Here is a 25,703-nt window from a genome sequence, read left to right on the forward strand (position 1 = left end):
CCCTTTGCCCTGATTGCTGCTTTGCACTCTCTCGGCATTCTTTTGATGAGGCTCAAGTACACTTGTGAAGTGAAGACCATTTCAGGTGACTACCTCTTGAAGCTCATGGAGAGAATGCCAAGAGTGTGCAAAAAAGCAAAAGGTGGCTATTTTGAAGAAACTACAATATAAAACATGTTTTCAGTTATTTTACGTTTTTTTGTTAAGTACATAACTCCACATGTGTTCATTCATAGTTTTGATGTCTTCAGTGAGAATCTACAATGTAAATAGTCATGAAAATAAAGAAAACACATTGAATGAGAAGGTGTGTCCAAACTTTTGGCCTGTACTGTATATATATATATATATATATATATATATATATATATATATATATATATATATATATATATATATATATATATATAATTATTGCAAGAAGCTGAAGTATATATTGTTATATAGATTTTAGGCTGTATCCCCCATCCCTAACCTATGGTCATGAAAAGGAAATTTTAAGAGTTATTTTTCCCCAAAAATATTAAACGTTTCATTTAAACATTTCCTTAATCAACTCATCATATACCCCAAAAAGTGTGATGATATCCTCTTGAGAACCAGGATCCTATGCAGTGTACTGTTGTTTTTGGTCTATTTTGTTTGTCAGTTACAGATTTCAGAAAAAAAAAAAACATAGCCCTGCTTTGCAAAACACATATGTCCACTGCAGAGAATGCTGCTTCTCGGAAGTCTAAATCATAACCTACAAGTTGCCAAAAACAAATATAAAAACTTTTTTTTATAGTTTGTAGATACTCACCACTACGTATGTTGAGGGAATGATGCTTATCCAAAGACCAACCTCCGAGGTGAGAGGGCACCAGCTCAAAACCCTGCATGAGAGCCGTCCTTATCTCCCACTGAATAACTCCAGGACATGATTCATACTCATAGCCAACTGATACTGAAAACAAACATATGCACAAAGATAAGAGGGATTACATGCCTGCCATTAGGATGTGCTGCTTTAGAGACAAGCTTGCCCAAAAAGTCAAATGTTGTCTAGAGGTATGATCAGGCCGGTATGGGAACATCTTTACTTCATTTCGTGGTACCTGCAATAACAGTGAAGCCGGATTTAATCTGCCTCAAAGCTATATTGTATGGAGGGCTGAGACAGATGAAAGGCCTGTACAGCGAAACCTCATCAGTGAGTCTGTCTGTGAGGGATCAGTATGAAGTGGAGTTGTAATCAAAAGGAGTCCATCTTCAATGAAAGAGCTCTAGCAATTGGTGCTTGGCCCTTTTAGTTGTAATGATAGATTGTGTAGCTCCCCACTACAGCTTGACAATGAATTAGACTTTGAATCAGACTGCAACAATGCCACTGTAGTCCTCAAATAAGTGCTTGCATTTGCCAAATCACATTATACAAACTGGCAGTCAAAAGTTTTAAAACATCTCATTTGTAGTAATAGGTAAGTGTATTCAAACATTCCACTGGTACTTTAAATTATAACCACACTTTTAATACTTAACAATTGAGGCTCTCATACAAATGAGAGCCTCAAGATGCTGTATCCATTCTCCAACTTCAAAAATAAACTAAAAACTTGTCTATTAACCACCTATATTTAATGCCTCATGTGGGGTAGACTACTGTTGGGTTTTGCATGGTTGAATGAATGTATGTATGTATGTGTATGCTTGCTTTAGTACTATTATCTTGTGTTAATCATATAGCGTTGTTTTTTGTTTTGTTTTAGTTGTTGTACTTGCTACCATGTTCCATCATTTCATGTATATACTATCCTCTGGACCCCCTGTCAAAAGCTTCTTCTATATTATTTGGGGGACCCTTTCACGTACCAACATCTTTAAATGATGATATTTCACTATTATTGTATTTGTTATATGGTATTGTGAATAAACTTGGAAAAAAATGAAAATACTTAGCTTTCAATCTTGTTTGTTTGCATATTACAGTACCAGTTGTTATGCATTTGTCTTTACAGCATATACCAATTGCAGGACTCATAGACTAAAAAACTCCTTTGTCCCACACGCCATCAGACTGTACAACTCCTCTCTAGAGGGCAGGGGGGTACTAGGATGACAGGGGATGCTAAACAATAACAATACTGAAATAAACTGCAACAAAAAACAGTGCAATTAACAGTGCAATACATTTTCATAACATTGTTATATTCTTATTTTTACTGTTGTATTTTTATTCTTATTGTTGCTTTATATTTTTATTCTTATTGTAATATGTTCTATTTTATTTCCATTTATACCCCCATTATATACTTTTTAAATTTGATTTCAATTCTGTACACTGCTGCTGGAATTGTAATTTTCCTGAGGGAACTCTCCTGAACGAATCAATAAAGTACTATCTATCCATCTATCTATCTATCTATCTATCTATCTATCTATCTATCTATCTATCTATCTATCTATCTATCTATCTATCTATCTACCATTCACAATGCATAGCAAATAAAATATTGAATAAGTAAATCAGCATGCGATTGAAGTGTAGACTTTCCACTGTGACAAAACACATTTACATCCAAGTCTTTTACCATTTAGGGATTCAAGCGACAGGTACAAGAGTGTCCTCACACACACACATTTACTGGACTCAGCCTGGGCCGATAATAAGTCAATTAATTAAACGATATATGAAAATGAACTGCATAACTTTATGTTTGTGTGTGTTTGTTATCTTTGTCGCTTGCTTTCAAACAGGGTACAAGAGGGTTCAATGTGTGCATCACGCTCAGCACCTGAGTGCGTTTATTCATTAGCAGAATTAAACAAAAATAATTAGACCTCTTTTAAGTCATCCACAATCTTTGTCTCTGCGAGTGGAGGTGGGACTACTAGCTTCAGACAGTGACAGAGCCTCCTGAGTCGTAGATGAGATGCACTGCAAGGTAATTAAAATTCAGAGGAAAAACAATTATTTTTTCGTATTTTTGAGAGTATAAGTCGCACCGGAGTATAAGTTGCACCTGCCGAAAATGCATAATAAAGAAGGAAAAAAACATATATAAGTCACACTGCAGCCCGGCCAAACTACGAAAAGAACTGCGACTTATAGTCCGAAAAATACGGTAAAAGAAAAGGATTGCAAAGCCAAATGTCCCATTGTAGGAATATTTCAGCCTCAAACCAAACCACCAAAACCTATGTTTTCTAACTGGGGAAAAATGCACATGAAGATGTTTAATATTTATTAAAGTGCAACATTGTTTTGATTGTTTACGTATTTAGGTCAATTAAAAGTTTTTCACCTCACAATTAAAATGTTAAAAAAATACTAATGAAAAATAAAAGTATATTGCGCTTGAAATAGTTACTTGCAATATTATTATTGAAAATTAGGATTACAATAATGCTTAATTTGGTCTCAAAATAATGCTGAGAATAAAATTGTTTATCGGCAATAATTTGTTGGACAATATATCGTCCAACAAAATTTGTTATAGACCCAGGCCTACCATGAGCATTAAGTTGTGTGGGAAAAAATTGATTCAAATTCGAATCGCGATTCTCATGTTGTGCGATTCAGAATCGATTCTCATATTTAAAAAATTGATTTTTTGTTTTTGAAATTCATCAATCCAACAAAACATTACACAGCAATACCATAACAATGCAATCCAATTCCAAAACCAAACCCGACCCAGCAACACTCAGAACTGCAATAAACAGAGCAATTGAGGAGACACAAACACAACACAGAACAAACCAAAAGTAGTGAAACAAAAATGAATATTATCAACAACAGTATTAATATTAGTTACAATTTCAACATAGCAGTGATTAAAAATCCCTCATTGACATTATCATTAGACATTTATATATAAAAAAAAAAAAGAACAATAGTGTCACAGTGGCTTACACTTGCATTGCATCTCATAAGCTTGACAACACACTGTGTCCAATATTTTCACAAAGATAAAATAAGTCATATTTTGGTTCATTTAATAGTTAAAACAAATTTACATTATTGCAATCAGTTGATAAAACATTGTCCTTTACAATTATAAAAGCTTTATACAAACATCTACTACTCTGTTTGCATGTCAGCAGACTGGGGTAGATCCTGCTGAAATCCTATGTATTGAATGAATAGAGAATCGTTTTGAATCGGGAAAATATCGTTTTTGAATCGAGAATCGTGTTGAATTGAAAAAAAAAAAAAGATTTTGAATCGAATCGTGACCCCAAGAATCGATATTGAATCGAATCGTGGGAAACCCAAAGATTCACAGCCCTGTAAATTCTATACAGAAAATGCCAAATTTGTTGCCAAACCTCTTAAATAAAGTTGAAATTCAACACTTCAATCACATGCTGATTTGTTTATCGATGTATTTATTTCAAATCCATTGTGGTTGTGTAACAACATGTAAAGGCAAAAATCATAAAACAAACGGTCTCTCTCCAAACACTTCTGGGCCTTTCTATAACTGAGTTTACAACAACAACGCTGCTAATAAAAAAAAGTAAAACCCAAGGTTAAATTTATAATGCCACTCAACTATTTAGACATACTTACACACTGCTATACATGAGATGTTCTAAAACTTGACATTTGTAAAATAACTTTTATAAACAAAAGTAAGGTAGCCAGTTGAAGTAGTAAAAAAGTATCTACTAAACAAATAATAATATTTAACTTGACCTTCTTGGAGGGATAGGGTGTACCAGTGGGGGGTGGAAACAAACATTTATCTTCATAGCAGTGTGAGAATATTGCAGTTAACAGAGAAGCTTTTAAATTGTAATACTTGTTAAACACATTGATAAAGAGCTGATAAAAATACAACTTGACACCTCTGACATAAATGTGGCAAAGTAGTAGCTGTCACTGTCAAAAACTGTTGGCACTGATCTTTTTAACTTGCTTCACTTTAGACCCAAATGCATGTGAATTGACGGGTACTCAAGGGAACTGAAGAGCGCAGTCAGCAGAAAGACTGGTATAGGCAGTCGAATACATAAGTAGAGGCTTTCACCCTGTCAAACGTTCGCTTTAGAACGAGATACAATTTCAGGAGGCATGCAGGGTGAACCCAGGCTCCAATCAATAAAGATGTGGCTAAAACAAAATTTAATTAGGAACTTGGCAGCCTAGTTTACATGCTTTGCCACTGAAACTTAATACACTTACCTGTAGACTTTAAGTACCAAATAACCATGAGTTGAAGTGAGCAACCCTAAACTCTTTGCATGTTTTCACACTACATCATTATATAGATCCAAAAGCAGATGTTCTAATTTAAGCAGGTTTCTAGGTTCTTACATGTTTCTGAGCAAGAATCGTGGAATACAATCAGTGAATGAATGAATGAATGAATGAATTGAATGAATTAATGAATTCATTTATTTATTCCGGCATACATACAGGTATATAGCAACACTTCATCACTCTTTGTAATTTGACAGACATGCAACGACACCCACCGAAAAGGGATACGGGAAAAAAAGCAAGAATGCTTATCCATGTCCCGCCCCTAATTTACAATCAACATATATGTTGGTTATATATTTTGGTTATATAGTCCAACTTTCAACAGCAGATTTGATGGATACATGACAATTTCAGAACAAGAATAACATATGCTGGAAAACACTTTGTCTATAGCATTGAGCAACCATGAGATTAGCTCCATCTTGCCTGGGTATCTTTCATCTTCTGAAGCCTTGTCTGGTGTGTTATGTCCCTTATTCCACAGTGAGTTTTTTTGCACCTGTGTGCCACAGTTGAGATAGTCCAAACAACTAGTCATGTTTTTGATAGTTTCCCAACAACACATTTTTTACCGCAAGGTTGAACACTCTTAGGCTAGAAGACTTTAGTTGAATTTCTCCGCTCACATTGTCCCACAGTTTCACCCCTGCTATAGATAACGTTTGAGCCTTGAATGTGGTATTCGCCATGTTATGTTTGAATTTCAAGACACCCCTGAGTTCATGTGGACCCTCTCTGAGCAAAAACAGACTCTGTATATTTGCAGTGATGCTGGTTGGCAAAACAATTTCCATAGGAAACCTTTCCAGAGTTAATTATGATGTATTATTATTATTATTATTATTATTATTATAACAGTATGTTTTTTTTAAATACTTTATTGTAATACATATGTAAATGTAAATTAATCATGTTTAGAAATAATATGGTGTTTATTTGGCCAAATCTTTGATCACACAAAGCAACACTTTTCACAATCACACCGTGGTGTATAACAACACAACAGCACACAAAACAGACTGTTACAGTATCCTTAAATCATCTCTGTTGTGATCTTGCGCTATATAAGAAATAAAAACACCGTGACACTCTTGTGGGCCAGGGGATGTTGTGAGGGTGGGGCCCCCGTATTATATAATGGAAGGGGAAACAATGTAATATTACTGTACTGTAAATACACTATATTACTTGCAGGAAATATATGGTCACACACTTGCACACACCCTTATAAACAAAACACCCGTCGACTTTAGCACATAAACACACACTCCATATCTCACAGGAGAAAGCTTTCATTTCTCTCTGCTGAGGCCCCAGGCATTGTGTTCACCCCAGCAAACAGTGTGTGTGTGTGTGGGTGTACACATACGATCAGTGTTTTTGGAGAGTCAATGTGCCAACGAGGCATCAGGAAGTAGTGAGAGGGAAGTATCAGGGTAAAACACAGGAAGAGAGGAAAGAACAAGAGGGGAAAATAACAAGGAGTGAGAAACCCTGCAATACTGTGAGAAAAAAAGGAGTTAGGAGGACGACGAGGGGTAAGAAGGGTAGGGATGGAGGAAGATCTCGGTTTAAAGACGGAGGGTACATAGAAAAAAGAGTGAATATTTGACATATCAATAGGTTAGGGGTTTATAGGAGATGAGCGACATGAAATGTAGTCTTAAAAGATAAAGAGACGGAGAAAAAAAACTATGACAAAGTTTCAACAGGAGTGTACATGTATTCCGATGTTTCAGTACACAGCCTTCGGTACAGTCGCATACCGGTTTTCCACATGTTACACGTTTAAAGTGAGGGACAGGACGTGTAAATTTGATGACCTCTACAAGCCCGGGGACTGTGCCTAAAGGCAAGACATTTGGTGTGAAAGAGGGGATCGGATGTGCAGCCCAGGTTTTGGCTCGCGGTAGTCATAGCGATAATGCCAAGGAGAATCAAGAACCGAGAGACCCTCTTCAGTCGTTAAAGGGGACCTACGAGGAATTTCGTCTTGTCTGACTTATAAATGTCACAGTACTCATGTTAAACGATGTCAAAGCATCGAATCATAAGGTTCATGCGTTTTGGCGTGAGCTTGCACGCAGTTTTGAATGCCTCTGTTCGCATGGTTTTGCAGTCTTGCTACGTCATGACTTCACAGCGAGGCGGACGTTCTAATTTGGACATTGAGTTAAACTCTCAGAGGAGTTCCTCCCCATTTGTTTGAGGCTATGAGGAAACCAAAAAGGAAGGATATAGTATTATTTTCTTCTAATTCCTGGCATGCACATAATAACATATATGTGCAACATGCTGCAAAATAAATGCTGCTAAAAGCAGCTTATTTCATGCAAATTACCTAATGTACTTACAGGGTGAATCCAAAAAGGTCTGAGGGAAAAAATTTGCTCTAACAACTTCAATTTGTTTAAACAGTGTACATTTTCAAAAGATAAATTATGATACTTTTAAAGGCCTACTGATACCCACTACTACCGACCACGCAGTCTGATAGTTTATATATCAATGATGAAATCTGAACATTGCAACACATGCCCATATGACCGGGTTAGCTTACTAAACTGCAATTTTAAATTTTGCGCGAAATATCCTGATGAAAACGTCTTGGTATGATGACGTCTGCGCGTGACGTCACGGATTGTAGAGGACATTTTGGGACAGCATGGTGGCCAGCTATTAAGTCGTCTGTTTTCATCGCAAAATTCCACAGTATTCTGGACATCTGTGTTGGTGAATCTTTTGCAATTTGTTCAATGAACAATAGAGACAGCAAAGAAGAAAGCTGTAGGTGGGAAGCGGTGTATTGCGGCAGGTGTTGTGCTGGATAACGCACCCCCGCCGTAGAATGTACCCCTTGACTGGTGTGCCGGATAACACAGCCGGTGTTTCATTGTTTACATTCCCGGAAGATGACAGTCAAGCTTTACCATTGGCCTGTGGAGAACTGGGACAACAGAGACTCTTACCAGGAGGACTTTGAGTTGGATGTGCAGATGCGGTACCGTGAGTACGCATGCAGCTGCGGCTTCCAAACATTTCATCGCTTGCCCGTACGTGTGTGCCGCTATGTGCATGTCACGTATGTAACTTTGGGGACTTTGGGGAAATATATGTGCTGTATGAACTTTGGGGAGGTGAACGGTACTTTGGGCTGTGGGATTGAGTGTGTTGTGCAGGTGTTTGAGTTGTATTGGCGGGTTATATGGACGGGAGGGGGGAGGTGTTTGTTATGCGGGATTCATTTGTGGCATATTAAATATAAGCCTGGTTGTGTTGTGGCTAATAAAGTATATATTTGTTTTGTGTTTATTTACTGTTTTCGTCATTCCCAGCTGAATATCAGGTCCCACCCGCCTCTCACAGCATCTTCCCTATCTGAATCGCTCCCACTGCCCTCTAGTCCTTCACTCTCACTTTCCTCATCCACAAAACTTTCATCCTCACTCAAATTAATGGGGAAATGGTCGCTTTCTCGGTCCGAATCGCCCCCGCTGCAGGTGGCCATGATTGTAAACAATGTGCAGATGTGAGGAGCTCCACAACCTGTGACGTCACGCTACTCGTCTGCTACTTCCGGTACAGGCAAGGCTTTTTTATCAGCGACCAAAAGTTGCGAACTTTATCGTCGATGTTCTCCACTAAATCCTTTCAGCAAAAATATGTCAATATCGCGAAATGATCAAGTATGACACATAGAATGGACCTGCTATCCCCGTTTAAATAAGAAAATCACATTTCAGTAGGCATTTAAAAAGGGTTGGGCTTGGCCTCCAGAATCGAACATCTTGCTGACAGATTCAAAAGGCGGGTTATAAAAGTGACAGTGGAGCTAAATGTATACAACATTTAAACCACAACATACCTAATACATATTTTTTAGGTAGGCCAGTTATTCTCAAATTGCGGTATGTGTACCGCTAGTGGTATGCAGGCGCCATCAAGTAGTACACGAAATAGTTACTTGATTAAAGTACAGAATTATATTTTCTTATATTTAAACAGTGTTACTGTTTAAACTGTGTGTAATGTTACAGTGGCCACAAATATTATACATACTTATTGAATAAAACCTATGCCTTGTTTTTATTGAATACTTAGACCAACTACACAACTACTGTATTTAATGTTGGTCATTATGGTGGTACTTGGAGATTGTTTTCTAAGCTGGTACTTGGTGAAAAAGATTTGAGAACCACTGTTCTAGACCGCAAGGAATTGTTTTCAACGTAGGTTAAAAATCATCACTAAATCATCAATTCTCCTGTTTTTAACTACTTCACCTCACATTGAAATATCCAAACAGACAAATACAAGTGGATAAAACGAAACAGTGTCAAGTCAACTGGCATTGTTCAGTAAGGGGTTTAGCACTTAAAAAAAAAAAAAAAAGACTATCATTTACAACACTACAGTATGTTAAACAAGAACAAGCATGTCTTTCTCTTTTTTTTGCATTTTAAATCATACATGAACACTAGCAAAATGTAGCTAACAATGCAGGTAATGGGAGGCGCCTAAAAAAACATCCAATGTTTTATCTACGTGCTGTAAGTACATATGTAATGTAATTACAGGCAAATTCATGACAACATGCAATACTGATGTATTTCTGGTCATTTTTTTGCGCACATTGATTTTGCATCGCAGCATTTGCTATTTCCTTAAACAACAATAACTAATCATGGCAACCAGAGCCTCTCTCTGATCATTGCGCCGCTAAAATTAGGTCCTCCACGTTAGCGCTTATAATAACAATATTGCTAATACTTGGTCAATATTCAGTCTACAAAATGTAAATGGAGTATTGTTGTCGCTTTTAGGATAATGATTTATTGGGTTTTATGGTGGGAATAGACACAATAACGTCATAGTTCCCATTGGCTCCATTGTAACCAGACTTTTATTTACGATTTAGATTGCATAAAAAAAAGACACATGTGTTCTTGTCTCTTATAAGGATTGTGAACGATAGGCAACATTCCAAAAAAGTGCACCTCCCCTTTAAGTTAACCAGCATGCAGTCATAAAATTATAAATTAATGTTGCTGAATAGACAGTATGTCTAGTTTGCATACATGTTTCACACACGCTAAACAAAACGCAAAATAGTGATTGCAAAAACGTGAAGAGCATTGATGAATCACATTTTGCATCTTCTCCTCCCAGTTTTGTGGGCGTTTTGATGATCAGAATATATTTTGCATTATAATGAAGACAGAGACGCCTTATTCTGCTCACTTAACAGACACAATCCACTTTGCACAAGTTTAGTAGATCAGCTTTGTGTGTGGTATCAATTTTGGGTAACACTTTAGTATGGGGAACATATTCACCATTAATTAGTTGCTTATTAACATGCAAATTAGTAACATATTCACTCTTAATTAGTCATTATTAGGTACTTATTAATGCCTTATTGTGCATGGCTTTATTATACAACCAGTAAACTATTAACTAAAAGTCTTCCCTCAATAACCTCAGAATTATTGCTTATTAGTACTAAGTTAAGGAAGTTGTTGCATATGATTCTCCCTTTTATACTAATTAATGAATATGGTCTGTTCTTACATAACAAAACATAACCCTAACCCCAAACGCAACCCTAACCCTAACCCTAACCTAAAGTGTTTGTTACTTAGAATATGTTCCCCTAGTGTCCAAATAACTCTGAATTAAGTCTTTGTTACTTAAAATATGTTCCCCTTGTGTCCAAATTACTCTGAATTAAGTCTTTGTTACTTAAAATATGTTTCCCTAGTGTCCAAATAACTCTAAATTAAGTCTGTTACTTAAAATATGTTTCCCTAGTGTCCAAATAACTCTAAATCAAGTGTTTGTTACTTAAAATATGTTCCCCATACTAAAGTGTTACCCAAGTTTGCACATGTTTTAGTCACGCAAACCTTTTGTAAATATTAATCCCTAGTATCTTATGAAGGTTCTTTACTTCGGAACTTCAGTATTTGCCAGTAGAAAAAAAAATACATAGATAATAATTGTTTTTAAATACTGAAAAAATACCATCCACCTTTCCATTTTCTACTACTTTTTCTATTCAGGGTCATGGTGAGCTGGAACCTATCCAGCTGATTTTGGGCAAGAGGCACACTACACTGTGGACTGGTTGCCAAAGTAACCACGACATTCGCACACCGGCTACACAAAATGTAGCCGAGTGAACCACTACACAATATCAGTAACTACACTTTGCCAAATGCGAGGTAGATGTACTTTCAGAAGATGAGCCGATGTCATACCAATAAGTGACACATCCATACATAGAAAGACTTTAGATGATTATGTTGAAGTGATTTCTCTTTGACTTTGTATTGTATGAAATTGTATAATATGAGAAGGGGGAGATAGACTGAGATCTTTAGGTTGTAGGTTTTGTGGCAACATAATGCTTTTGTTGTCGAGATGAAGATGAGTGGACACCCCTGCTTTATGCATTTGAAATGGTTCTTTTTACTATTGTGAAAAAAATAAATGACTTGAACATTGCAGCAGTTACACCGTCAGGATGTGATGAGTGGAAGACAAAACAATGGGCACACATCACAACAACCCTCTACACACAACAAGTACAGCATTAACTTGAGTAAATGCACACATTGTCTTCATGGAGTGCCTTAGATGTCAAAACCACCTTAAGTGTTTCCCGTTTGCTACTACAGATTGTGCTTTTACTGCCAGTGAGTTCTATGTATATTTGTTGAGATTTCAATCTTTCCATCCCTTCATTGCAAAGCACTGACAGTGCAATGCTTGTCAAGGTCTTTAAAAAGACTTTGACCTGCTTACATGATGCACATTTCTGCTGCTTTTGTGAAATATTTTAAATGTATTGGTTTGTTGAATGTTCTATTCATGTTTGTCTGCCGTAGCTGCTTGCAAAAGACAGTAAATCTGAATGGGTAATTATCAGCTAATCTTCGATGTTCTAGTTTCTCAGCAGGAGTCTGGTTGAGTACTGACATGATTGTTAGTCACATGGCGTCTCCTATTCAGATTTATGTGCAATCTGCACAGCTACCCTAAAATGACGTGTGGTTTGAGTGCAGTGTTAGTTAACAAATAATTATTCATTGAAAATATAGTCAGGTCGGACTTATACCGCCACGGGTAAGATGCAACCTCGTGCTACCTGACACATTCGGGCAAATGGGGCTCGTAAACCTGGTAAGGCAGCCCATCTAGGAGAAGGAAATTCCAATCTCAAAACCACCGCTGCCTTGCGGTCAACCCACTCGAGGATAAGGCTAAGGGAGTAAACCCTGACAGAAAATCAGGAGCCGAAGTCCCGAAGGCGGTTTGACGTTGTAGCGTCATTCCGGCAAGAAGAGATCCTGAGGCCCATTGTTGTGCTATTCACCCGAGACTATCACCTCATGTTGCAGCATGGCAATGCACGGCCCCTTGTTGCAAGGATGTGTACACATATCCTGGAAGCTGAAAACATCCCAGTTATTGCTGGGCCAGCATACACATGTCACCCATTGAACATGTTTGGGATGCTGTGAATCGGCGTCTATGACAGTGTGTTCTATTTCCTGCCGATATCCAGCAACTTGGCACAGCCATTGAAGAGGAGTAGACCAACATTCCACAGGCCACAATCAACAACCTGATCAACTCTATGCGAATAAGATGTGTTGCACTGTGTGAGGCAAATGGTGCTCACACTAGATCAGTGGTTCTTAACCTTGTTGGAGGTACCCGAACCCCACCAGTTTCATATGCGCATTTACTGAACCCTTCTTTAGTGAAAAATAAAATGTTTTTTTTTTTCAAATTCAAGACAAAGTTATGTTTTTTTACTGGTGCGCAAAATGAACCGTGCATGAACATCACCTTGTTCAAAGAACAAAACCAACACAGTGCATGCACTCACAACAAATTACACACCTGCAAATCAGATGGAAAATTAGAGGGAACATTGTTTGGGGGTATCCATAATACGCCAATAGGGAGAAGTTTTTATTTACACGACGAGTCGGGTGCAGAGGCTCCGCCGAACCCCTGGGGCCGACTCACCGAACCCCTAGGGTTCGATCGAACCCAGGTTAAGAACCACAGCACTAGATACTGACTGCTTTTCTGACCCCCCAAACCTCAGTAAAGCAAAGTTGCACATTTCAGAGTACCGTAGCCTTTTATTGTGGGCAGCCTAAGGCACACCTGTGCAATAATCATGATGTTTAATCAGCATCTTTATATGCCACTCCTGTGAGGTGAGATGGATTATATTTTTACCGATGATGTCGTTGTGGCTTGTGCAGCTCTTTGAGACACTTGTGATTTAGGGCTATATAAATAAACATTGATTGATTGACATTGATTATCCTGGCAAAGAAGAAGTGCTCAATAACACATATTTACACAGATTTGAGAAACAATATTTGAGAAGAATAGGTCTTTTGTGTATATAGTAAATGTTGTATCTCTTAGAGTTCAACTCATTCTATATCCAAACAATTGGTTTATAATAAAATACATTTTCTAGTCGAACCATTAGGGATGGGCATAATCGTAGCCAATGCAACGTTAATGCACAGGTTTACTTGGGATGGAGCCCAGGGTTCCCCACTCATTTAGAGGCCACCGATTTTGACGGCATAATGCAGTGATTGGTGTTGATTGCTGTCAATCTCAGACAGCTGCTTCTCATAGACATGCATGGGCCCAGAGGGAAGGCTGAAGGAGATGTATTCCTGAACAAAATTATTTTAAAAATGGATGATATTTTCCATTTTTCAAATAATTTTGTTCAGGAATACATTTAAAAAATGGATGATATTGTCTGCGACGAGGGGGCGACTTGTCCAGGGTGCACCCCGCCTTCCGCCTGAATGCAGCTGAGATAGGCTCCAGCACCCCCCGCGACCCCGAAAGGGACAATCGGTAGAAAATGGATGGATGGATGGATGAAATTGTTCTCTTGTTGCTGTTCTACTGAGTAAAATCATGGTGTTTTTTTCCAAACTACATGTTTTTTTGTAACTTTATCTTTTCACGGAATGTGTGTGTGTGACTCGTGTCGGACAAGGTAGAGGGTAGCCAATAGCGTCTCATTCGAACACCTTTAACTGCAAATTTCATATTTGCAAATGCACAAAGGCTTATGAGACCGATTCTCAGAAGATACATTTGGCTAAAGGGAAGCAACTTCGGGGAGAAGACTTATTGAGGATTGGGGGGCGGCTGGTCAGCCCCTGGGGCCCCCCTTAGGTTAAGGCGGCCCTCATAGCAACAGTAGTGACCAGACTGGAAAAAAAAGAAGTATAGCCTTATTTTGGTGCTAAATCAATGCACGCTCAGCCACCTGCAGCAAGTGTTTAGCGCTGGTATTGTTCAAGTAACGTTGTGTAAGTAAGTCCAGACAGAAACACACAGAGTTTGACGTTTTTTTTAAATGTTATTGCTGACCTTAACAGCATCCCTCGTAACACTGCTTGCACACTAGGCTAGCCAGTAGCCACAACAACAACACAGCACTTCCTTTTCATGCACCAATATCGGTTTCGGCGAGCAGGGTTTCAATCACAAACATCCGGAATGATGAACATCAACATTACAACTGAAGTAAGTCATGTTTGCACATTTTCTATGTTCTGTTTTGCTGCAATAATTATGACCATTCATTTTTTATTGTTGAACGTGTTGCTTTTCTATCATTTAATTTGCACAAATGAAGTATTTAAATGACTAGTTCAGTCAACTTGAATGTCAACTTGAATGTTTGGTTTTTTTACATAAATTTGCATGTTTTTCACTTTTTTAAGTACCGGTTCAGGGACTGTTAAGTAATGACTAGATGATTACTTGTGTCGTCCCAAGGAGATGAACAGATAATCTAAAGTTTGACAAGCCAAAGATTATTATACTCTTAGTTTCACCTGTCCACCTGTGCACAAACAGAATGTATCCACAGTAGCTGTGTTATTATTTGCAACCCTGCACTTTTAATAGGCAGGAAATGTGTGAACTTTTCACTACAAGTTGCAGGAGAGCATACATGGTCACAGCACAGAGCATTGCTATTTCTGGACTTTAAATTGGCTCTGGCTCTCTACCACAGGGTGTTCAGTATACACAGATGGACCACATAGCCCAACTTACAACTGGACAAATAAAAACACAATGTATCACAAATATGCAACTTCAATATTGTGTCACTGGATTACAACTACTGTTATAATTCTGTTGAAGGCAAATATTCAGATTCATGTTATTCTACCTTTTTTCCTAATGGTAAATTCGGAAATAAAAGTAATAATATCAGCAATTATGTCTGCACTTAAGGAATCAAATAACCAATACAAACTAATGAGATACACAACACTTGAGATGACATCAGTAATATTAGTAATAACTATCAAAATGAAAACATGATTTACATATTGATATGTTTACAGACCCACAATTAAACACACATGTGTGCTACTTATAACTGTAAAGAATATTTAATAACCTACTAAAATAAAGCAGGAAGCCAGTTAATTGGGGGTTAAATCACCAAAAATGATTCCCGGGTGTGGCCACCGCTGCTGCTCACTGCTCCCCTCACCTCTTAGGTGGTGATCAAGGGTGATGGGTCAAATGCAGAGAATAATTTTGCCACACTTAGTGTGTGTGTGACTATCATGGGTACTTTAACTTTAACTTTAATAAATAATAAGCCGGAGAGTGCCTTTTTTTAAGTTTACCGTTTAATTAATCAATCTACTCTAAAACAGAAGTTGCAAACTGAAGTTCATGCTGTCAGCTATAATGAGAGTGAATTGTAACATCAACAGTAAAGATACAAAACTGTATGTTCAATAACAATGCATGTATCTTATTATAGTAATAGCTCCCGCCTTTAGTTAATATCCACGGAGCAATACATTAATAAATATGCATATACAAAATGCTGATTTGTAAGTTTATAGTCCATATATTTATTTATATGCAGTGTTATCTATACCTTAGTTTTTGTATGCCACACTTTTCTTAGGATTCGCAAATGAAAATGTTTGCTAAAAGTTCGATATCGTCTGTGTTATCATATATTTGCAGACAAAAATCAACTTGAAAAGTGATGTTAGTCTAGTCATTTCATTTGTCAATATATATATATGTTTTATTCTACATGTAAAACTATAAATATTTTCTATAAAATTTGTTTTGTGTTCATATTTGTTGTTATCTGCAATATATTTATTGGATTTAGATTATTTGTTATGGAAAAAAAATAGATTCAGATTTCATATGATTCTTGGACTGTTTTACTGTACATAAATGCTATAAATGTATTTTTTTCATTTGAAGAAAACATCAGTATCAAATACTTTTTTAGTATCAGACAATGACTGTCAGACACATGTTTTGCTTGTTTTGATCAGAGGGAACAACAACAAGTAATTGCTCTGATCAAACATGCAGTCTGTTTTTGTTCCAACGGCAAACCTATAAAGATTGTGTAAGAAATGAGGGTTCTGTAGCATTTTACAAAAAACTTTACAGTAGATAGAACATAATTTTGAAACAATGCACGTTTTGTTGTACAGTAGATCTCTATTTGTATTTATCCGGTTCTGGACCCCAGTGATTGAGACACCTATAAAAATATGTTTTTTTGACACACAACTGGCTTCCCTACCCTCTACACTCTTCAACCACTGTTCAGTTGCAACACAATCAGGTTAAAGCCCTAAACATGCCTTACACACTTACCGTATATTTCGGACTATAAGTCACAGTTTTTTTCATAGTTTGGCCGGGCTCCAGTGCGACTTATATATGTTTTTTTCCTTCTTTATTATGCATTTTCGGCAGGTGCGACTTATACTCCGGTGCGACTTATACTCCGAAAAATACGGTAGTATAATGAACTAATGGACTTAACCATTCTGACACTGTCAGAGAGAGATTGCCTCAAGTTGCATTTAAAAACCATGGAAAAAAGCGGGACATCTTAACATATAGGGAAATAATATTACTACATGGATGCCATACATTTTACATTTTCATGTTTCATGGCGTATTCATAAATCATTTTTAAAAAAGTTTCTTTGTCATTAAATTGCTTCGCTTTAATAAAAACATCAAGCTTATCTTGAAAATATTATTGAGCGACTTGCCTTAAAAACTACCCAGTAACAGCAGAAAATGCTTCAACTGGATGTAGTTACTGAGAAAATGACTAATTCTATAGAGTATTTATTTTCTCGAACTTGTAAAGCAGAATTTAATTGTATTCCATTCCTCTGGTGGGGCCCATAAAATGACCTGACCTTAACTACACTTGACATGTGATCAACACAGCTTATTCTGTGCAGGGAACTGGAGCTGATCGTAGAGCCAGCAGCTAAACGGTTGTAAACATCCATTGACACATTCTTGGGGCCTGATCTACTAAATGTTTGCAAGTATAAAACACATGCAACTCAATAGCTTAGGCAAACCTATCTACTAAGCTTCTGGGTAGAGGATTGTGCCTCTTAAGTGAGCAAAATAGAGAGTACAATCCAATTAGCGTGTCTGTCTTCTTGTATATGCAGAACATGTGTCGATTATTAGAACGCCCACAATACTGGGAGGAGAAGATGCAAATATAATTATTTAACGCTCCCAATGTGATTTATCAAGAATAAAAACTGTTTTGCCATCGCTGTTTTGTGTGTATTTTAAAGGCCTACTGAAACCCACTACTACCGACCACGCAGTCTGATAGTTTATATATCAATGATGAAATCTTAACATTGCAACACATGCCAATACAGCCGGGTTAGCTTACTAAAGTGCAATTTTAAATTTTGCGCGAAATATCCTACTGAAAACGTCTCGGTATGATGACATCAGCGCGTGACGTCACGGATTGTAGAGGACATTTTGGGACAGCATGGTGGCCAGCTATTAAGTCGTCTGTTTTCATCGCAAAATTCCACAGTATTCTGGACATCTGTGTTGGTGAATCTTTTGCAATTTGTTCAATGAACAATGGAGACAGCAAAGAAGAAAGCTGTAGGTGGGAAGCGGTGTATTGCGGTCGACTTCAGCAACAACACAAACACAGCCGGTGTTTCATTGTTTACATTCCCGGAAAATGACAGTCAAGCTTTACCATTGGCCTGTGGAGAACTGGGACAACAGAGACTCTTACCAGGAGGACTTTGAGTTGGATATGCAGACGCGGTACCGTGAGTACGTATGCAGCTGCGTCTTCCAAACATTTGATCGCTTGCCCGTACGTGCGTGCCGCTATGTGCATGTCACGTACGTAACTTTGGGGACTTTGAGGAAATATATGTGCTGTATGAACTTTGGGGAGGTGAACGGTACTTTGGGCTGTGGGATTGAGTGTGTTGTGCAGGTGTTTGAGTTGTATTGGTGGGCTATATGGACGGGAGGGGGGAGGTGTTTGGTATGTGGGATTAATTTGTGGCATATCAAATATAAGCCTAGTTGTGTTGTGGCTAATAGAGAATATATATGTCTTTTGTTTATTTACTGTTTTAGTCATTCCCAGCTGAATATCAGGTCCCACCCGCCTCTCACAGCATCTTCCCTATCTGAATCGCTTCCACTGCCCTCTAGTCCTTCACTCTCACTTTCCTCATCCACAAATCTTTCATCCTCGCTCAAATTAATGGGGAAATTGTCGCTTTCTCGGTCCGAATCGCTCTCGCTGCTGGTGGCCATGATTGTAAACAATGTGCAGATGTGAGGAGCTCCATAACCTGTGACGTCACGCTACTCGTCTGCTACTTCCGGTACAGGCAAGGCTTTTTTATCAGCGACCAAAAGTTGCGAACTTTATCGTCGATGTTCTCTACTAAATAATTTCAGCAAAAATATGGCAATATCGTGAAATGATCAATTATGACACATAGAATGGACCTGCTATCACCGTTTAAATAAGAAAATCGCATTTCAGTAGGCCTTTAAGCTGGTTTGAAAAGGAATTGAACACTGGTCATGGCGCCACGGTCAGAGGGAGGCGATCAGTGTGACCGACTATCGACAGGGAGAGTCTTCTGTGTGTCAACAATCGACATATTTCAAACTTTAAATAGGGTTTCTGCATCACTTTTGTACTTGTGTCATTAATTGCACACACCGTCTTAGTAAATTACAATTAATGTACTCAATTTTACAGTTTGCACACGCTATTTAGCACTTGCTATTTGGATCCTAGTAGACCAGGCCCTTAGAGATCTTGGGAAAAGAAGTTTGCTCATCAATAAAGACAACAATTCTTCAACCTACCAGTTGCATGAGTGACGCCCCACACCTCCTGGCCGTAAACATCTGTCTTGTTCCAGACCAGCCTGTGCACCAGGCCAGGCCCAGCAGGGTACCAGCGCTGGTACAGCCTTCCCTGGACCGATGCACGGACATGCACCTTGGACAGACCGCCCAGAGGAGAAATGGGGGAGGACGGGGAAGGAGGCGTGAGGAGGATGCGCAGTAATGAGAGGTAGCCTGCAGCTCGGGTACTCAAATAATTCAACTTCATGAAGGCTCCTGGGATTGCAACTTCTTCTTGCACCGCCTTGGGAGAACAAAAGATAAGCAACAAGAAAAGTGAAGAAATGATACAGAAAGAACATTATGATTAAAAAAAAAATAAATAAAAAATGTTTTAGCACTTTTTTACTACGCTAATAGGTGTGATTGGCAGGGACAGGACGAAAAGAGCTCACATGATGGCAATAAACATCTTGAATAGGAAAATATTTTTTTTTTTCATCAACTGTGAATTACATTTTGCTTAAAATGAAACGCATTTTCAAAAAGTGCCATGGCCACATTTGAAATTACTCCAAGACTGCTATGACAGAAACATTATACAGTATTTCAAATTCACAATGCTTTATCCACACGAGCAGAGTGGGTGTCAAAAAAATCGAGGACACGCCAAGAAGCGATTTCTGTGAATTCGCTTGCTGCCTATTTCCCGAAAGCATGAATGGTTTCTTTTAGTGTTTGCTTCTTTCAACTGTTTAACGGAATATCGTAATTATATATATATATATATATATATATATATATATACATATATATATATATATACATATATATATATATATATATATATATATATATATATATATATATATATATATATATATTAGAGATGCGCGGTTTGCGGGCACAACCGCGGAGTCCGCGGATTATCCGCGGATCGGGCGGATGAAATTTAAAAAAATTAGATTTTATCCGCGGGTCGGGTCGGGTCGGGTGGTTAAAAAAAAATTAGATTTTAAATAGATTCAGGCGGGTGGCAGTTAAACCAATTCGGAAATATATATACATTAAATGTTAAAAGTTAAATGTTGTTACCCACATACGAAAAACGAGCAGGCACCTGCAGCATATGCCACAACAGAAGAAAAAAAAAAAAAGAGATGGACACTTTTACGGAGCGGAGAAGGGACGCCTCGCCGGGGTCCGGGACCGAGGCCCCTTCCCCCGAGAGGGCCCCACCGGGAGCCGTAGCTGAGGCGATCCGCGAGAAGGGCCCGACGCACGTCCAGGGTCACCACCACGCCCACCGCACCGACACCCCGCCTCGTCCGCCTTCGCCGCGGCCGGCGTCACGCGCAGCAGGTAAACAGCTTACCTGCCCGCCACCCCCGTGGCCGGGGGCTCGTAACAGGGGTCACTCCGAGCGCTCCGCCCGCGCAGCTTACCTGCCCGCCACCCCTGTTGCCGGGGGCGCGTAACAGGGGTCACTCCGCGCGCAGTGCGCTCACGAAAGGGGTGGGGCTCACCCTGGTTGATATAGACAGCAGCTAGGACGGTGGCCATGGAAGTGGGAACCCGCTAAGGAGTGTGTAACAACCCACCTGCCGAATCAACTAGCCCTGAAAATGGATGGCGCTGGAGCGTCGGGCCCATATACCCGGCCGTCCCCTGCAGCGAGACGCGCTTGGAGGTGCGCTCCGCGCGGCTCCCATATGATTGCGCACTGGTGTGCGTCTGGGTCGTGACAGCGTGGCACGCGAATGTCTGTGCTGCATTGGATCAGTCTCCTTTCTTTAACAGGCAAAAGCTTTATAACCTCACTAATGCCTTGCATCGTCTATATTAGATATATAACAACGGGGGGGTGCGGGCGGATGCGGTTCTGATCAAATGTTAGATCGGGTGAATTGCGGATGGTTGACGACTTTCTGATGCGGTTGCGGATGAAATAATTGCCTATCCGCGCATCTCTAATATATATATATATATATAAACATACATACATACATACATACATTAATACATATATATGTGTGTGTATATATACATATATACATATATATATATATATATATATATATATATATATATATATATATATATATATATATATACATATATACATATATATATATATATATATATATATATATATATATATATAAACATACATACATACATATATATGTGTGTATATATATATTTATATATATATATATATATATATGTATATATATATAAACATACATACATACATACATAAATACATATATATGTGTGTATATATATATATATATATATATATATATAAACATACATACATACATACATAAATACATATATATGTGTGTGTATATGTATATATATATATATATATATATATATATATATATATATATATATATATGTATATATATATATATATATATATATATATATATATATATATATATATATATATATATATATATATATATATATATATATATATGTTTTTTCAATAATGTTTCACTATTAAATAGACACAAGTCAAACACTAGCGCCAAGCGGAAATGGGTCACTCAGGCGCTGAAGCTTGTCCCTTTACACCGCCCACAACCTCATTGATTGGCTTTATGGAGCTGCCGTTCCTTACCAACGTGACAATGATTGACAGCATGCAGCAGCTGACCAATCAGAGGTCACATGCAAGATAAGAGCAAGTTGACCTCCACGTAGCAATTTGAATCATGAACAAGTAAGACACATTTAAAAAAATCACAATGTTGTTGACTAAGACTTGCATTAAAGGAATAAGAACATAGTTCCTGGAAGCGCAATGGCTTAAGCCAGGGGTTCTTAACGTTTTTGACCTTGGCGTTCGATTTTTCCACTACTGAGGCGCCCGAGGCCCACTCAAATATTAACACTGAATGTGTCATCTTACTCTTATTCAATATTAGTTTCTAACCTACTTCCTGTTTAACAGGTTAACAATGCTGTCCAATCATATGAAAGCATGTGTTAATCACAAAGATTATTATTTATTTAGCAATTAAACATTAGGCTTAGTGTCAGGTTGATTAGAAAAATAAGTATTAATAAGGTCAGGCTGATTAGACAAATAAGTACTAATCCAATATTCTGTATTAAAGGGGATTTATAAACAACTGAGGGAGAATATGTTTACATATGATTATATAAAATAAAGTACATTTATGATGGGGAATGTTTGGTTGACTGGGCAACTTTGAGCACCCTTGTATTGTTACATAACCCCAAGGATGCCCTTAGCTTCTTCTCTGGTCTCCAGAACACCGGAACTAATCCAGACTTAGCTTTCGCGAGCACTGGTCTAAATAGCTGGCACTTGGACAGACATTTCTTAGAGAAGTTTCCAAGGTTCCAACATTGACCATCTCTTGTAACGGCCACAATAACTATGCCCCCAGTCGCAAGAGAGCCACATATGCGTTGGAACTTCCGCAAGGCCAATTGGGAACTTTATAGCCTCATCACAAACAAGCTTGCCCAGGACCTACCATCTCCTGATACTAGCTTTGTTGATGAGGCATACCAGGACTTTTGTCATGCCATCCTAGGAGCAGCTAAGAGATCAATCCCATGCGGTCGAAGAAATAACTACAGACCGTGCTGGGATGCGGACTGTGAGAGCATTTACCAGGTCTTTTTGAAGGCCTCGCAGGGCGAAGCATCAGGCACTGCTGCTTCTGCACTGCTCGACTTGATGAAAAGCGAAGAGAGCGTTGGTCAGTGGCTGTCAACACCATCGATTTCACACACTCAAGCCGGCTGGCATGGAATACAGTCAACAACCTGACTGGCAGATCCAGACGCTGGATCCCATCTCTGTGAACTCTATTGCATCGCAATTGGTAAAGAATGGGTTCTATGGAACAAAAGCTCGCAAATCAGCCAAACTTGTGAACAAGGAGGTGGCTGAACTCTGGAGGATCCCTACACCCCCTGGTGAAATAATCTCTGAAAATTTTACTCCAGAGGAGTTTGCCAGTGCCCTCCCGTTGCTTAAGTCTGGAAAAGCTCCAGGGCCTGATTCAATCTGCCCAGAGCTGATAATCTATGTTGTTCTAAAGTCCTGGCTAACCAAGTTCCTATCTTCCTGCATGCGCACACTCAAGCTTCCAAAAATGAAGCCGATGAAGCCACTATTGATTGATTGATTGATTGATTGATTGAGATGTTTATTGACATCTTGAAGAATTGAATCCATGGAATGCTTTAAAAAGGCAAATGGATGGCACAAAAAGCTAAAAGGCTTGTTTCCAATATATTCATCACATTTGATACATTCAATAATAAAAGATGTATAACCTGTAACATGTATATAAAAAAATATGTTAAAAAAAATGGATAAATGATGTACAAAGTATACATGTCAGGTGTTTTGAAAAACAATATATACAAAGGGGATATATATATATACTAGAGGATCCAAAGAGTTATAGACATAACTCCCTTTTGTGTATCATTTTCAAAATCCTGGAGAGACTGGTCTATGCTCGTGTCAAACCTATTATCAATCCACTGTTTCCTCAAGAGCAAGCTGGATTTCGGCGCGGAAGATCAACCGTGGATTAAGTTACTCTACTGACTCAATAAATTAAAGACAGCTTCTCGGCCAAGAATAAAACAGGTGCTGTGTTTGTTGATCTTACAGTAGCCTACGATACCGTTTGGCACCGTGGCCATACCTGGAAGTTTTTGCGCCTACTGCCGGACAGGCACATGATCTCTTTGATCATGGAACTCATCCAAAACCGCAGTTTCACCCTTACCACTGATAATGGCCCAAAAAGCAGGTTGCGACATCTGAGAAATGGCGTCCCTCAGGGATCAGTCCTGGCTCCCCTCTTGTTTAACATCTACATATATGATCCGCCAGTAACAACTGCCAAAAAGTTTGCATTTGCAGACGAATTGGCAATTATGCATCGTGTAAAAAACAGGCAGGAGTTAGAGAGGTCTCTTACCCAGGTCATGGCGACCTTATCCACTTATCTTCAAAAATGAAAGTTGAAGCTCAGTGTAAACAAAACGGTGACGGCAGCCTTCCACATTTACAACAGGGAGGCACAATGTGAGCTTAACATCACTGTTGATGGACGTCCTCTACCCTTTTCTGCCGAACCAACATATTTCGGGCATTAAGTTGGACAGGGCACTCACATTTCCGACACCTGGAGACACTGGGCAAAAAGCTAACAACACGCGTTGGGCTTTTGAGACGACTAGGTGGATCTAGCTGGGGTGCTGGCGGTGTTATACTTCGTACAGCCACCCTAACTTTGGTCCACTCTGCCGCTGAGTACTGCACACCTACTTGGTGTCGTAGTGCTCACACTCGTCTCATAGATAAGCCGATTAACGATGCTTTGCGTTTAGTGACTAAACGCGTCCCACACCAACAGACAATCTTCCCATCTTAGCAGGTATTCAACCATCTGAGCTTCGTCGCAAGAGAGCCACAATTTCTCTTGCACGCCGAGCACTGGAGCTTGGGCACCTTCTTCATGACCAGCTTCTGTCTCCTCCTCTTAAAGGACACCGGCAGCTTAAATAGAGACACCCATTTGTCCCTGCTGCATTGGAATTGCTAAATGACTTTAACCAGTCAAACGGCAATGAAGGGGACTGGGCAGACTACAAATGGAACATGGAACGGGGGGTAAACTCTTCCAGACTCCATGATTACATCCCTTAAGGCCAGTACATCACCACCGGGAATATGCTTTCCCAGGCCTGCTTGGGTCAGGCTTAATCACCTTTCTACTGGCGTCGGCCTATTCCGCTCAACTATGTTCAAATGGGGTATATCTTCATCTGCGGCATGTGAGTGTGGTGCAGAGGAGCAGACTGCAGACCACATCATAACATCTTGTCCCATATGCCGCCATCCTAACGGGAATCGTGGTCTGGCAGCTTTGGGCGGCAGCTAGGTCAGTTGGCTGTTAAACACTTGCCCAGCTGTATAGTGGTTACACCTCTAATTAACATTGACATATTTATCCAAACGAAGAAGAAGAAGTACATTTATTAATAAATATGTTTCTGAACTAAACTGTCAATACAATTGAAATGCATATGAAAATACAGCTTCACCACGTTAGTCAGACATTTTGCGTTTGAGAAACATCTATGAATTAGATCCAGACTTCTTGTGTTTGTTTGAGATTGTCATTACTACCACAAGTGG

At 38.8% G+C, this 25,703-nt stretch overlaps 1 protein-coding gene across 2 annotated transcripts in view; it reads right to left on the reverse strand.

The window, feature by feature from the left end:
• Positions 1-25,703, reverse strand: part of tenm1 (teneurin transmembrane protein 1) — a 503,386-nt gene that overhangs the window by 151,558 nt on the left and 326,125 nt on the right. For both annotated transcript variants that reach the window (XM_061927525.2, XM_061927524.2), the window contains exons 18-19: positions 19,508-19,793; positions 803-946 (exon numbers count right to left, since the gene is read on the reverse strand). In XM_061927525.2, coding sequence (XP_061783509.2) covers positions 803-946; positions 19,508-19,793 — 430 coding nt within the window. The remainder of the gene's footprint in view (positions 1-802; positions 947-19,507; positions 19,794-25,703) is intronic.

This window comes from Nerophis lumbriciformis, linkage group LG35, assembly GCF_033978685.3.
Source record: "Nerophis lumbriciformis linkage group LG35, RoL_Nlum_v2.1, whole genome shotgun sequence".
NCBI lineage: Eukaryota > Metazoa > Chordata > Actinopteri > Syngnathiformes > Syngnathidae > Nerophis > Nerophis lumbriciformis.